At 52.2% G+C, this 16,919-nt stretch overlaps 1 protein-coding gene across 1 annotated transcript in view; it reads right to left on the bottom strand.

Moving 5' to 3' along the window:
- LOC132833921 (fish-egg lectin-like) overlaps positions 1-16,919 on the bottom strand; it is a 57,440-nt gene that overhangs the window by 15,516 nt on the left and 25,005 nt on the right. The window contains exon 3 of the mRNA XM_060852584.1: positions 2,420-2,525. Within this exon, the coding sequence (XP_060708567.1) occupies positions 2,420-2,525 (106 nt within the window). The remainder of the gene's footprint in view (positions 1-2,419; positions 2,526-16,919) is intronic.

The following is a 16,919-nucleotide window of genomic DNA, read 5'->3' as shown; positions in this document are numbered from 1 at the left end:
TATCACACACCAGGCACGGTCTCACTAAGGCCTGGGGAGGTTTCACCAACACCTCCTTACTTCAATACTGCATTCTTTTAGCAAGAAATAGCAAAATTCAATTTCCCTTCCTTATTAGGTGTTCTACCTGCATTGTCTGTGATTCGTATCTGTCTCTCTATCTATCTGTTTCGCTCTCTCTCTCCCTTTATCTGTCTGTCTCTCTCTCTCTCTCTCTATCTATCTGCCTGTCTCTGTCCTCTCTCTCTCCCTCTATATGTCCGTCTCTCTCTCTATCTATCTATCTCTCTCAGTCTATCTGTCCGTCTGTCTGTCTATCTCTCTATCTATCTAACTGCCTCTGTCTCTCTTATTTATCTCTCTCTATCTGTCTGTCTGTCTCACTATCTATCTCTATCTGCCTGTCTCTCTCTCTCTCTCTCTATTCATTTCATCCTCTCTCTTTCTGTCTCACTATCTGCCTCTATCTCTCTCTCTCTCTCTCTCTCTCTATCTTCCTGTCTCTCGCAATCTGTCTGCCTGTCAGTCCCTCTCTATTTGTCTGTCTCCACTCTCTCTTTCAGCCCCTTTTAGTGTCCCACTCTATCCCCCTCTGGGTTAATTTGCTCCCTCGCTCACCATCTCTCTGTTTCCGTGAACACTTTGTATCTCATTCTGCCTCTCTCTTTTCCTCTCTTTCTCTCTCACTCTCTGCCTCTCCTGCCTGATCACTCAGTACCTCAATCTGTGTATTCTTCCCTCTTTGTCTGCCTCACTATCTCTTCAACTTTGCCATCACTGACGCCTTCACTCTGTCTCTCACTTTCAATCTCTGTCTATCCTTTTCTTTCCTTGTCTATCTCTCTATCTCTCTCCAGACGAAATACAATCTGTATCTCGCTCACCATCCTTCACCGTCCCTCACCATCCTTCACCGTCCCTCACCATCCCTCACCGTCCCTCACCATCCTTCACCGTCTCTCACCATCCTTTACCGTCCCTCACCATCCTTCACCGTCTCTCACCATCCTTCACCGTCTCTCACCATCCTTGACCGTCCCTCACCATCCTTCACCGTCCCTCACCATCCTTGACCGTCCCTCACCATCCTTCACCGTCCCTCACCATCCTTGACCGTCCCTCACCATCCCTCACCGTCTCTCACCATCCCTCACCGTCCCTCACCATCCTTCACCGTCTCTCACCATCCTTCACCGTCCCTCACCATCCTTCACCATCCCTCACCATCCCTCACCGTCCCTCACCATCCTTCACCGTCCCTCACCATCCTTCACCGTCTCTCACCATCCCTCACCGTCCCTCACCATCCTTCACCGTCTCTCACCATCCTTCACCGTCTCTCACCATCCCTCACCGTCCCTCACCATCCTTCACCGTCTCTCACCATCCTTCACCGTCTCTCACCATCCTTCACCGTCCCTCACCATCCTTCACCGTCTCTCACCATCCTTCACCGTCTCTCACCATCCTTCACCGTCCCTCACCATCCTTCACCGTCTCTCACCATCCCTCACCGTCTCTCACCATCCTTCACCGTCTCTCACCATCCTTCACCGTCCCTCACCATCCTTCACCGTCTCTCACCATCCTTCACCGTCTCTCACCATCCCTCACCGTCTCTCACCATCCTTCACCGTCTCTCACCATCCTTTACCGTCCCTCACCATCCTTCACCGTCTCTCACCATCCTTCACCGTCTCTCACCATCCTTCACCGTCTCTCACCATCCTTCACCGTCTCTCACCATCCCTCACCGTCTCTCACCGTCCTTCACCATCTCTCTCTGTCTCTTCCCGTCTCTCACCTTCTCTCGCTATCTCTCACCATTCCTGCGTCAGTATCTCTCTTCTTTCGCTTTCCCAATCTCTCTATCTTGTCTGTCTCACTCTCACCTGTCCTTCTGTCTCTCTCCTTTTACATCTTTCTCTCCCTCTCAGACTCTGTCTCTTTCTCTCTCGCCACTCTCCCTCCCTCCGTGTCTCTGTCGCACCCTTTGTGTGTCTCTCACTCACTCTCTCTCCCTCACGCATTCCCTCTGCCCTTCTCTCTCTCGCTCTCTCTCTCTCTCTCTCTCTCCAGTTCGAACAATCTCCCTCCCCATGTCTCTGTCCCTCTCTCCATCTCTCACTCACAGTCTTTCCCTCACAATCGCTCTCAAGGCGGTCTCATCAGAACAGAAAAGGCGACATGTGCTTTGGGAGCAGGTCTGGGGACACAAGGGAGACGGGATGAGGTGGAAAATCAGGATCAAATTTCAGGAAAGGTCAGATAAGCGGCTGGGGAATGCTGCGGTGACTGGGAGAGACACACTGGACTCCAGGAGGGGAGTCACTTTGGGAAGAGGCTTAGCAGCAGAGTAGGGCAGCAAGGAATTCTGGGAAATTAAGACTGGCCGCAAAAGTCCGACATATCCACTTACCCAAACCGAGGGCAAAGTGAGGCAAGAAAATGATCAAGAGAAGTTTCATCCCCCGCCTCTCCCCTTCAGTCTCTCCGCGATTCATGAAGTCGGCTGAATTAGTGACCTACCCAGAGAAAAACACAATGGTTAGAAAGAACAGCCTTCAACAGTGCGGCACACCCTCAGCACTGACCCTCCGACAGTGCCCACTCCCTCAGCACTGACCCTCCGACAGTGCGGCCCTCCCTCAGCACTGACCCTCCAACAGTGCCCACTCCCTCAGCACTGACCCTCCGACAGTGCGGCACTCCCTCAGCACTGACACTCCGACAGTGCCCACTCCCTCAGCACTGACCCTCCGACAGTGCCCACTCCCTCAGCACTGACCCTCCGACAGTGCGGCGCTCCCTCAGCACTGACCCTCCGACAGTGCCCACTCCCTCAGCACTGACCCTCCGACAGTGCGGCCCTCCCTCAGCACTGACCCTCCAACAGTGCGCACTCCCTCAGCACTGACCCTCCGACAGTGCGGCACTCCCTCAGCACTGACACTCCGACAGTGCCCACTCCCTCAGCACTGACCCTCCGACAGTGCCCACTCCCTCAGCACTGTCCCGCCGACAGTGCGGCGCTCCCTCAGCACTGACACTCCGACAGTGCCCACTCCCTCAGCACTGACCCTCCAACAGTGCCCACTCCCTCAGCACTGTCCCGCCGACAGTGCGGCACTCCCTCAGCACTGACACTCCGACAGTGCCCACTCCCTCAGCACTGACCCTCCGACAGTGCCCACTCCCTCAGCACTGACCCTCCGACAGTGCGGCGCTCCCTCAGCACTGACCCTCCGACAGTGCCCACTCCCTCAGCACTGACACTCCGACAGTGCGGCGCTCCCTCAGCACTGACACTCCGACAGTGCCCACTCCCTCAGCACTGACCCTCCGACAATGCCCACTCCCTCAGCACTGTCCCGCCGACAGTGCGGCGCTCCCTCAGCACTGACCCTCCGACAGTGCGGCCCTCCCTCAGCACTGACCCTCCAACAGTGCCCACTCCCTCAGCACTGACCCTCCGACAGTGCCCACTCCCTCAGCACTGTCCCGCCGACAGTGCGGCGCTCCCTCAGCACTGACCCTCCAACAGTGTGGCCCTCCCTCAGCACTGACCCTCCAACAGTGCCCACTCCCTCAGCACTGACCCTCCGACAGTGCCCACTCCCTCAGCACTGACCCTCCGACAGTGCGGCACTCCCTCAGCACTGACCCACCGACAGTGCGGCGCTCCCTCAGCACTGACCCTCCGACAGTGCGGCGCTCCCTCAGCACTGACCCTCCGACAGTGCGGCACTCCCTCAGCACTGACCCTCCAACAGTGCGGCACTCCCTCAGCACTGACCCTCCGACAGTGCGTCACTGCCTCAGCACTGACTCTCCGACAGTGCGGCACTGCCTCAGCACTGACCCTCCGACAGTGCCCACTCCCTCAGCACTGACCCTCCGACAGTGCCCACTCCCTCAGCACGGTCCCTCCGACAGTGCCCACTCCCTCAGCACTGACCCTCCGACAGTGCCCACTCCCTCAGCACGGTCCCTCCGACAGTGCGGCACTCCCTCAGCACGGTCCCTCCGACAGTGCGGTGCTCCCTCAGCACTGACCCTCCAACAGTGCCCACTCCCTCAGCACTGACCCTCCGACAGTGCCCACTCCCTCAGCACGGTTCCTCCGACAGTGCGGCACTCCCTCAGCACGGTTCGTCCGACTGTGCGGCACTCCCTCAGCACGGTCCCTCCGACAGTGTGGTGCTCCCTCAGCACTGACCCTCCGACAGTGCGGTGCTCCCTCAGCACTGACCCTCCGACAGTGCGGTGCTCCCTCAGCATTGACCCTCCGACAGTGCGGTGCTCCCTCAGCACTGACCCTCCGACAGTGCGGCACTCCCTCATCACTGACCCTCCGACAGTGCGGCGCTCCCTCAGCACTGACCCTCCGACAGTGCGGCGCTCCCCCAGCACTGACCCTCTGACAGTGCGGCACTGCCTCAGCACTGACCCTCCGACAGTGCGGCACTCCCTCAGCACTGACCCTCCGACAGTGCGGCACTCCCTCAGCACTGACCCTCCGACAGTGCGGCACTCCCTCAGCACTGACACTCCGACAGTGCCCACTCCCTCAGCACTGACCCTCCGACAGTGCCCACTCCCTCAGCACTGTCCCGCCGACAGTGCGGCGCTCCCTCAGCACTGACACTCCGACAGTGCCCACTCCCTCAGCACTGACCCTCCAACAGTGCCCACTCCCTCAGCACTGTCCCGCCGACAGTGCGGCACTCCCTCAGCACTGACACTCCGACAGTGCCCACTCCCTCAGCACTGACCCTCCGACAGTGCCCACTCCCTCAGCACTGACCCTCCGACAGTGCGGCGCTCCCTCAGCACTGACCCTCCGACAGTGCCCACTCCCTCAGCACTGACACTCCGACAGTGCGGCGCTCCCTCAGCACTGACACTCCGACAGTGCCCACTCCCTCAGCACTGACCCTCCGACAATGCCCACTCCCTCAGCACTGTCCCGCCGACAGTGCAGCGCTCCCTCAGCACTGACCCTCCGACAGTGCGGCCCTCCCTCAGCACTGACCCTCCAACAGTGCCCACTCCCTCAGCACTGACCCTCCGACAGTGCCCACTCCCTCAGCACTGTCCCGCCGACAGTGCGGCGCTCCCTCAGCACTGACCCTCCAACAGTGTGGCCCTCCCTCAGCACTGACCCTCCAACAGTGCCCACTCCCTCAGCACTGACCCTCCGACAGTGCCCACTCCCTCAGCACTGACCCTCCGACAGTGCGGCACTCCCTCAGCACTGACCCACCGACAGTGCGGCGCTCCCTCAGCACTGACCCTCCGACAGTGCGGCGCTCCCTCAGCACTGACCCTCCGACAGTGCGGCACTCCCTCAGCACTGACCCTCCAACAGTGCGGCACTCCCTCAGCACTGACCCTCCGACAGTGCGTCACTGCCTCAGCACTGACTCTCCGACAGTGCGGCACTGCCTCAGCACTGACCCTCCGACAGTGCCCACTCCCTCAGCACTGACCCTCCGACAGTGCCCACTCCCTCAGCACGGTCCCTCCGACAGTGCCCACTCCCTCAGCACTGACCCTCCGACAGTGCCCACTCCCTCAGCACGGTCCCTCCGACAGTGCGGCACTCCCTCAGCACGGTCCCTCCGACAGTGCGGTGCTCCCTCAGCACTGACCCTCCAACAGTGCCCACTCCCTCAGCACTGACCCTCCGACAGTGCCCACTCCCTCAGCACGGTTCCTCCGACAGTGCGGCACTCCCTCAGCACGGTTCGTCCGACTGTGCGGCACTCCCTCAGCACGGTCCCTCCGACAGTGTGGTGCTCCCTCAGCACTGACCCTCCGACAGTGCGGTGCTCCCTCAGCACTGACCCTCCGACAGTGCGGTGCTCCCTCAGCATTGACCCTCCGACAGTGCGGTGCTCCCTCAGCACTGACCCTCCGACAGTGCGGCACTCCCTCATCACTGACCCTCCGACAGTGCGGCGCTCCCTCAGCACTGACCCTCCGACAGTGCGGCGCTCCCCCAGCACTGACCCTCTGACAGTGCGGCACTGCCTCAGCACTGACCCTCCGACAGTGCGGCACTCCCTCAGCACTGACCCTCCGACAGTGCCCACTCCCTCAGCACTGACCCTCCGACAGTGCGGCACTCCCTCAGCACTGACCCTCCGACAGTGACAGTAATTGATTGGGAATCCTCATCTGACAATTGTTTCTGACAGTGTCACTTGAGACATAGAGAATCATAGAGTCTTGCAGCATGGAAGATAGAACATTCCAGCCCAGTACAGGCCCTTCGGCCCTCGATGTTGCACCGTCCTGTGGAACCAATCTGAAGCCCATCTAACCTACACTATTCCATTCTCACCCATATGCCTATCCCATGCCTATGTAAATGCCCTTAAAGTTGGCGAGTCTACTCCTGTTGCAGGCAGTGCGTTCCACGTCCCTACTACTCTCTGAGTAAAGAAACTACCTCTGACATCTGTCCTGTACCTATCACCCCCTCAATTTAAAGCTATGTCCCTTCGTGCTAGCCATCACCATCCTGAGGAAAAAGGCTCTCCCTGTCCCCCCTATCTAACCCTCTGATTATCTTGTATGTCTCCATTAAGTCACCTCTCAACCTTCTTCTCTCTAACGAAAACAGCCTCAAGTCCCTCAGCCTTTCCTCGTAAGACCTTCCCTCCAAACCAGGCAACATCCTGGTAAATCTCCTCTGAACCCTTTCCAAAGCTTCCACATCCTTCCTGTAATGCGGTGACCAGAACTGTACACAATACTCCAGGTACGGCCGCACCAGAGTTTTGTACAGATGCAGCCTGGCCTCATGGTTCCGGAACTCAATCCCTCTCCCAACAAAAGCTGACACACTGTACGCCTTCTTAACAACCCTGTCAACCTGGGTGGGAACATTCAGGGATCTATGTACCTGGACACCAAGATCTCTCACATCCACACTACCAAGAATCTTCCCATTAGCCCAGTACTCTGCATTCCTGTTACTCCTTCCAAAGTGAATCACCTCACACTTGTCCACATTAAACTCCATTTGCCACCTCTCAGCCCAGCTCTGCAGCTTATCTACGTCTCTCTGTAACCTGCAATATCCTTTGTCTCTATCCAAACTCCACCGACCTTAGTGTCATCTGCAAATTTACCAACCCATCCTTCTACGCCCTCATCCAGATCATTTATAAAAATGACAAACAGCAGTGGCCCCAAAACAGATCCTTGCGGTACCCCACTAGTAACTAAACTCCAGGATGAACATTTCCCATCAATCACCAACCTCTTTCAATCTTCTTTCAGCAAGCCAATTTCTGATCCAAACCACTAAGTCCCCCTCAATCCCATCCCTCTGTATTTTGTGCAATAGCCTATCATGGGGAAACCTTATCAAACACCTTACTGACATCCACATACACCACATCAACTGCTTTACCCTCATCTACCTGTTTGGTCACCTTCTCAAAGAACTCAATGAGGTTTGTGAGACACGACCTACCCTTCACAAAACCATGTTGACTATCCCAAATCAGCTTATTTCTCTCTCGATGATTATAAATCCTATCTCTTATAACCCTTTCCAATACCTTACCCACAACCGAAGTAAGGCTCACTGGTCTATAATTACCAGGGTTGGCCCTACTCCCCTTCTTGAACAAGGGGACAACATTAGCTATCCTCCAGCCTTCTGGCACTATTCCTGTTGACAATGACAAAAATAAGATCAAGTCCAAAGGCTTGGCAATCTCCTCCCTGTCTTCCCAGAGAATCCTTGGATAAATCCCATCCGGGCTGAAAATGTGTTGCTGGAAAAGCACAGCAGGTCAGGCAGCATCCAAGGAACAGGAAATTCGACGTTTCGGGCATAAGCCCTTCATCAGGAATGGCTTATGCCCGAAACGTTGAATCTCCTGTTCCTCGGATGCTGCCTGACCTGCTGCGCTTTTCCAGCGACACATTTTCAGCTCTGATACTCCAGCATCTGCAGACCTCACTTTCTCCTTAAACCCCATCCGGCCCAGGGGACTTATCTATTTTCACACGTACAGAATTGCTAACACCTCCTCCCTGTGAACCTCAACCCTGTCCAGTCTAGAAGCCTGTATCTCAGCATTTTAGCGACAACATTGTCTTTTTCCAGTATGAATACTCTTTTAGCGTTTCCCCTATTGCCTCAGACTCCACACACAACTTCCCACCACTGTCCTTGACTGGCCCTAATCTTTCCCTAGTCATTCCTTTATTCCTGATGTACCTGCACAAAGCATCAGTGTTTACCTTGATCCTATCCACCAAGGATTTTGCATGTCCCCTCCTGGCTCTTCTTAGCACTCTCTTTAGATCTTTTCTGACTAACCTGTAACTCTCAAGTGCCCTAACTGAGCCATCACCTCTCACCGTAACACTAGCCTCCTTCTTCCTTTGACAACAAATGCAACCTCCTGACTAGACACAGTTCCCACTCTCAACCACTTCCTCCCTGCCTGACAGGTACATACTTATCAAAAACCTACAGTAGCTGTTCCTTGAATAAGCTCCACATTTCAGTTGTGTCCATCCCCTGAGTTTCCTCCCACATCCTATGCATCCCAAATCTTGCCTAATCGCATTGTAATTTCCTTTCCTGCAGTTATAACCCTTGCCTTGTGGTATATACCTACCCCTTTCCATCGCTAAACATAATCGAATTGTGGTCACTATCACCAAAATGCTCACCTACCTCCAAATCTAACAGCTGGCCGGGTCCATAACCCAGTACCAAATCGAATGTGGCCTTGCCTCTTGTTGGTCTGTCTACGTACTGTGTCAGGAAACCTTCCTGCACACATTGGACAAAAACTGACCCACCGAAAATACTCAAACTATAGCATTGCCAGTCAATATTTGGAAAGTTAAAGTTCCCCATAACAACTGCCCTGTTACTCTCGCTCCTATCCAGAACCATCTTTGCTATTCTTTCCTCTAGAGTGGGCGGCACGGTGGCACAGTGGTTAGCACTGCTACCTCACAGCGCCTGAGACCTGGGTTCAATTCCTGCCTCAGGGGACTGACTGTGTGGAGTTTGCACGTTCTCCCCGTGTCTGCGTGGGTTTCCTCCGGGTGCTCCGGTTTCCTCCCACAGTCCAAAGATGTGCGGGTCAGGTGAATTGGCCATGCTAAATTGTCCGTAGTGTTAGGTAAGGGGTCAATGTAGGGGTATGGGTCTGGGTTGGTGTGGACTTGTTGGGCCGAAGGGCCTGTTTCCACACTGTAAGTAATCTAATCTAATCCCTATAACTCCTTGATAATTTCCTCTTTCCAGTTTAATAACATCCTTCCTGTAGCAAGGTGATCAAAACTGAACACAATACTCCAAGTGCAGTTTAATAATTTGGAATTAATCATTGTAATGAAGGAATGTTTTCTGGTAGACTGTACCTTGCTGTTTATTTGGAGAGTGTGTTTTGGAGTGAGGTTTCAGTAAAAACATTGAAATCAGGAACAGGAGTAGACCAGTCTGCCCAGCTCTTGTTCTCTGTCACTCAGTAAGATCATGCCTGGCTAATTACTCCATGGTTATATTTACTCCACAGTACCCTTTCCAGTTCAACCTTTTACCCCACAGGTAGCATCTGAGGAGCAGGAGAATCGATATTTCGGGCCTAAGCCCTTCATTATGCCTGAAACGTCGATTCTCCCGCTCCTCAGATGCTGCCTGACCTGCTGTGCTTTTCCAGCACCACACTCTCGACACTGATGTCCAGAATCTGCAGTCCTCACTTTCACCTGTTACTCTTCGAAATGTCAGTGATTACAAACCCTGGTCTTGGTCTGGCAACCCATCTCAAACTGGCAACCCATCTCAAACTGGCAACCCATCTCAAAATGGCAACCCATCTCAAACTGATAACCCATCTCAAAATGGCAACTCATCTCAAAATAGCAACTCATCTCAAACTGATAACCCATCTCAAAATGGCAACTCATCTCAAAATAGCAACTCATCTCAAACTGATAACCCATCTCAAACTGATAACCCATCTCAAAATGGCAACCCATCTCAAACTGGCAACCCATCTCAAAATGGCAACCCATCTCAAACTGATAACCCATCTCAAAATGGCAACTCATCTCAAAATAGCAACTCATCTCAAACTGATAACCCATCTCAAAATGGCAACTCATCTCAAAATAGCAACTCATCTCAAACTGATAACCCATCTCAAAATGGCAACCCATCTCAAAATGGCAACTCATCTCAAAATAGCAACTCATCTCAAACTGATAATCCATCTCAAAATGGCAACTCATCTCAAACTGATAACCCATCTCAAAATGGCAACTCATCTCAAAATAGCAACTCATCTCAAACTGATAACCCATCTCAAAATGGCAACCCATCTCAAAATGGCAACTCATCTCAAAATAGCAACTCATCTCAAACTGATAATCCATCTCAAAATAGCAACTCATCTCAAACTGATAACCCATCTCAAAATGGCAACCCATCTCAAAATGACAACTCATCTCAAACTGATAACCCATCTCAAAATGGCAACCCATCTCAAACTTGCCTCAATCACATTGATGTCCTTCTCTCAGGACAGCGAGTAAATGTCACTCCAGATGCAGTTTCACGAGTGCCCTTATGAACTGACGCATCACCTCCCTATTCCTGTTCCCCTCACAATAAACCGTTCAATTCTATAAGCTTTCCTAATCACTTGTGTTGCCTGCACCATAACCTGACTCATGCACCATCGCACCCAGATCGCTCTGTGTCTCAGAGCTCTGCAATCTCTCAGGGAATGACCTCCCTTTCTTAAGCTTCCGGCCAAAATGGACAACTTCACCTTTTTCCACATGTTACTCCATTCACCATCTCTTTGCCCACTCCCCTAACCTATCTCCACCCCTTTCTTATCCTCCTGGGTCTGCTTTCGCTTGCTATTTGTAAAATTCATTTTTAAAAAATTCATTCACAGGAAGAGGACGTCTCTGGGTAGGCCCAGCATTTATTGCCCATCCCTAATTACCCAGAAGGCAGTTGAACGTCAACCACATGGCTGTGGGTCTGGAGTCACGTGTAGGCCCAGACCACATAAGGATGGCAGTTTCCTTCCCTAAAGGACTTGAGTGAACCAGATGGGCCTTTACAACAATAAACAATGGCGTCACGGTCATCATTCGACCCTTAATTCCACATGTTTATTGAATTCAATTATTTAATTATTGATCAGAGTATTGAGTACAGGGGTTGGGAGGTCATGTTGTGGCTGTACAGGACATTGGTTAGGCCACTGTTGGAATATTCCGTGCAATTCTGGTCTCCTTCCTATTGGAAAGATGTTGTGAAACTTGAAAGGGTTCAGAAAAGATTTACAAGGATGTTGCCAGGGTTGGAGGGTTTGAGCTACAGGGAGAGGCTGAACAGGCTGGGGCTGTTTTCCCTGGAGTGTCGGAGGCTGAGGGGTGACCTTATAGAGGTTTATAAAATCATGAGGGGCATGGATAGGGTAAATAGGCAAAGTCTTCTCCCTGGGGTTGGGGAGTCCAGAACTAGAGGGGCATAGGTTTAGGGTGAGAGGGGAAAGATACTTTTTAACGCAGAGGGTGGTACGTGTATGGAATGAGCTGCCAGAGGAAGTGGTGGAGGCTGGTACAACTGCAACATTTAAGAGGTATTTGGATGGGTATATGAATAGGAAGGGTTTGGAGGGATATGGGCCGGGTGCTGGTGGGTGGGATTAGATTGGGTTGGGATATCTGGGTCAGCATGGACGGGTTGGACCGAAGGGTCCGTGCTGCCCATCTCTATGATTCTAAACGATTTCAGTGAGAATAAAGAAGGCGTGGTTAGTAAATTTGTGGATGACACCAGGATTGGTGATACAGTGGGCAGTGAAGAAGGTTATCTCCATAGGGATCAATTGGGCCAATGGGCTGAGGAGTGGCAGATGGAGTTTAATTTGGATACATGTGAGGGATTGCATTTTTAGTAAAACAAACAGGGGCGAGATTTATACAATTAATGGTAGAACCTTAGGTAGTGTTGTAGAACAGAGGGAACTAGGCATTCAGGTGCATAAACCTTTGATGTTTTCATCACACATAGACAGGATGGGTTTAACACACTTGCCTTCATTGCTCAGTCCTTTGAGTGCAGGAGTTGGCGACGTCAAGTTGAGGTTGTACAGGACATTGGTGAGGCCTCATCTGGAATACTGTGTCCAGTTCCGTCATAGGAAGGATATGATTAAACTGGAGAGAGTTCCGAAGGGATTTACCAGGATGTTAACAGGTATGGAGGGTTGGAGTTATAGGGAAAGTCTGGGGCTGTTTTCCCTGGAGCGTCGGAGGCTGAAGGGTGACCTTATAGAGGTTTATAAAACCATGAGGGGTATAGACAAGGTGAATGGTTGGTGTCTTTTCCCTGGGGTGGGGGATTTAAAGACGGAGGGGCGCATATTTTTAAGGGGAGAGGAGAGATTAATGGTCACTGTCTTTTCCCTCAGGTGGAGGATTTAAAAACAGGGAACATATCTTTAAGGTGAGAGGGGAAAGGTTTAAAAAGGATATGAGGGGCAATTTTTTTACACACAGTGTGGTTCATGTGGGGAATGACCTTCCTGAGGAAATGGGGGGGTGTGGGTGTGTGTGGACAGTTACAATGTTTAAAGGTCATTTGGATAAGGACATGGACAGGAAAGGGTTGGAGGGAGATGGGGCAGGAGCAAGCAGGTGTGGAATTAGTTTAATTTGGGATTAGGGCCAGCATGGACTGGTTGGGCCGAAGGGCCGTGCTGTCGGACTTCTCCCATCCCCCTCCCAATTTCCTTCCCTACCATTATAAAAGCAAAAGGCCCGTGGGTGCTGGAAACCTGAAACCAACTGAGAGTGCTGGAGAAACTCAGCAGGTCTGGCAGCATCTGCGGAGAGAGAAACAGACTGGACTTTTTGAATCGAGTATGACCCTTCGTCACGCCCACTCTTTTCTGTGTGTGCGTTGCTTACTCTCATGTCATTCATACACTTAGCTGCAAAGCCTTCAGTCCCGACATCCAAATCCAAATGATGTCAACAGTAAAAAAATTGAGGCTTTAACCTCTGACCCCTCTGGCACACCACACATTCCATTTTCCCAGCTTGGGGAAGACCCACTTATTCCTCCTCCCTCCTTCCCTGATTATCTATCCATACCAACATCTCACCCCTCACACAATGAGCTTTGATCTTCCACACTAACCCTCCATACGGCACACCATATGAAACCCGTGTCCTGGAAATCTCAGTACAGTACATCGACTGGTTTCTCCTTGTCCACACACGCACTCCCTCCTCAGAGAACCCCAAGAGACTGGTCAAACACAATCCCCTTTCACCAAACCATGTGGACTCAGCCCAATGACCTTCAATTTACCCTATTACAGAGTCATAGAGATGGACAGCACGGAAACAGACCCTTCGGTCCAACTCGTCTATGCTAACCAGATATCCCAACCCAATCTAGTCCCACCTGCCAGCACTTGGCCCATATCCCTCCAAACCCTTCCTATTCGTATACCCATCCAAATGCCTTTAAAATGTTGCAATTGTACCAGCCTCCACCACATCCTCTGGCAGCTCATTCCATACACGTACCACCCTCTGTGTGAAAATGTTGCCCCTTAGGTCACTTTTATATCTTTCCCCTCTCACCCTAAACCTATGCCCCTCTAGTTCTGGACTCCCCCACCCCAGGGAAAAGGCCTTGTCTATTTACCCTATCCATGCCCCTCATGATTTTATAAACCTCAATAAGGTCACCCCTCAGCCTCTGACGCTCCAGGGAAAACAGCCCCAGCCTGTTCAGTCTCTCCCTGTAGCTCAGACCCTCCAGCCCTGGCAACATCCTTGTAAATCTTTTCACAACATCTTTCCAATAGGAAGGAGACCAGAATTGCACGCAATATTCCAACAGTGGCCTAACCAATGTCCTGTACAGCCGCAACATGAACTCCCAACTCCTGTACTCAACACTCTGACCCATGAAGTACCTGGCACAGTAGCTCAGTGGTTAGCGCCGCTGCCTCACAGCACCAGGGACCTGGGTTCGATCCCTGACTTGGGTGACTGTCTATGTGGAGTTTGCACATTTTTCCTTGTGTCTGTGTGGGTTAGGGTGAATTAGCCACGCTAAATTGCCCATAGCGTTCGGGCCATTAGTCAGGGGTAAATATAGGGTCGGGGAATGGGTTACTCTTCAGAGGGTCAGTGTGGACCTGTTGGGCCGAAGGGCCTGTTCCAATCCTGTAGGGCATCTAAGCTAAAGCATACCAAACACCTTCTTCACTATCCTATCTACCTGTGACTCCACTTTCAAGGAGTTATGAACCTGCACTCCAAGGTCTCTTTGTTCAGCAACACTCCCTAGGACCTTACCATTAAGTGTAAAAGTCCTGCTAAGATTTGCTTTCCCAAAATGCAGCACCTCACATTTATCTGAATTAAACTCCATCTGCCACTTCTTGGCCCATCTGGTCCAGATTCTGTTGTAATCTGAGGTAACCCTCTTCGCTGTCCATTGTACCCCAGTATTTGGACAAATTGTGTTTTTCTTAACAGCAAGTTGGTTGCCCAGTCAAATTGTATCTGGATCATCCATTTCACATCTGCGTTAAAAATAAGAAAGGTTAGTGTCTGGGCTTCCTTCTTAAAATGTTTTGAGGGGGTCTAGCTTGTGTCCACAACAGTTCCTGACATCTTCCCGACTGGAGGTGTTTCATTCCCTTATTTTCCATCTCCCTCCCTTCTCGAAGGAAGGAGATACTTTCAGCTTATCTCTGCTTGTGTTGTTCACTTATCTGTGTTGTTACAAGTGCTTTCTGAATTCAGATAAAATGTCTTTAATCTCCTGCTATTTTTCCATGACGTTGACATTATTCCTCGAAGGTGTGTCACAATTCAAACTCCTTATCAGGTTCCGGGAATCTCGCTCGGGAATGTGACACCGTCCGGCTGCATGGTCAAATGCCCTCTGCACCATCCTTCCTTTCAAATTCATCGCAATCACCGCACTTTCCCCCTGCCCTCCCTATCGTCCAGAAATCACCCCTCTCTCTCTCTCTCTCCTTCCAGTTCTCATTCCCCAATCTCTGCTCCGAACAGACCTGACCCCGAAACGATATTGTTTCAAATCTCAAGAGCTGAGATCTAATGGGTTAAAAAAAAATACTTTGAAAGCAAACGGTTTTGAACTTTGTGCTATTTAAGTCATCTTCATGATTCTTGGCATTAGGCCTGAATACTTTCTGACTTAATATTCCAATCAAGGAATATTTTCAGGCCTCCATCTCTCTGGCTTTGCATTACCGTACCCTGCGGTATAATACACAGGCTGACCAAGTGAAATTATGTCCCTCACAGAGTCCCATTCCATTCCCAGGAAACATACCTTTCCATTCAGTGCTGATCATCAGCTAGCCTCTGGATCCCCACTTGGATTCCCACCATGTTTTTTCTGAAGGGATGTTCAGTATTCCATAGAATCCCTACAGTGTAGCCCAACAGCCCAACAAGTCCACAATCACTCGCGGACGAGTATCCCACCCAGACCCATTCCCCTATCCGATATTTACCCCTGACTAATGCACTGAACCCGCACCTCCCTGGGCACTATGGGACAATTTAGCATGGCCAATCCCCCCTAACCTGCACATCCCTGGACACTATGGGACAATTTAGCATGGCCAATCCACCCTAACCTGCACATCCTTGGGCACAATGGAACAATTTAGCATGTCCAATCCACCCTAACCTGCACATCCCTGGACACTATGGGACAATTTAGCATGGCCAATCCACCCTAACCTGCACATCTTTGGACTGTGGGAGGAAACCGGAGCACCTGGAGGAAACCCACACAGACACAGGGAGAATGTGCAAACTCCACACAGTCACCTGAGGCTGGAGTCGTACCTGGGACCCTGGTGCTGTGAGGCAGCAGTGCTAACCACTGAGCCACTGTGCTGCCCCATAACTCACTGGTCTGAAGGATAATAACACGTCTACTGCGATGGCATAAGAGATCAGCACACAGCTCCAGACTCCCGTCAACAATTCTCAGTCACCTGTGACTATCCATGGCTCCAAGAGCAGGTCAGAGGCTGGGAATCCTGCAGCGAGTAACTCCCCTCCTGACTCCCCCCAAAGCCTGTCCCACCATCGACAAGGCGCAAGGCAGGAGGGTGAGGGAATACTCCCCACTTGCCCCTGGATGGGGGCAACTCCAACAACACTCGAGAAGCTCGACACCATCCAGGGACAAAGCAGCCCCCGCTGGATTGGCCCCACACCCACAAACATCCCCTCCGCCCCCCCCCCCCCACACCGACGCTCAGTAACAGCAGTGTGTACCATCCCCTCCCTCCCCCCACCGACGCTCAGTAACAGCAGTGTGTACCATCCCCTCCCTCCCCCCCACCGACGCTCAGTAACAGCAGTGTGTACCAACCCCTCCCTCCCCCCACCGACGCTCAGTAACAGCAGTGTGTACCACCCCCTCCCTCCCCCCACCCCCCCTCAGTAACAGCAGTGCGTACCATCCCCTCCCTACCCCACTCCCTCAGTAACAGCAGTGTGTACCATCCCCTCCCTCCCCCACCCCCCCTCAGTAACAGCAGTGTGTACCATCCCCTCCCTCCCCCACCCCCCCACAGTAACAGCAGTGTGTACCATCCCCTCCCTCCCCCACCCCCCCACAGTAACAGCAGTGTGTACCATCCCCTCCCTCCCCACCCCCCCTCAGTAACAGCAGTGTTGTACCAGCTACAAGACCCACTGCAGAAACTCACCAAAGACCCTCAGGCAGCACCTTCCAAACCCACGGCCTCTTCCATCTGGAAGGACATGGGGCAGCAGGTACATGGGAACACCACCCCCCTGCAAGTTCCCCTCCCCTCACCATCCCG

This window comes from Hemiscyllium ocellatum, chromosome 38 (assembly GCF_020745735.1).
Source record: "Hemiscyllium ocellatum isolate sHemOce1 chromosome 38, sHemOce1.pat.X.cur, whole genome shotgun sequence".
Taxonomy (NCBI): Eukaryota; Metazoa; Chordata; class Chondrichthyes; order Orectolobiformes; family Hemiscylliidae; genus Hemiscyllium; species Hemiscyllium ocellatum.
This window is presented reverse-complemented; position numbering and strand designations above follow the sequence as displayed.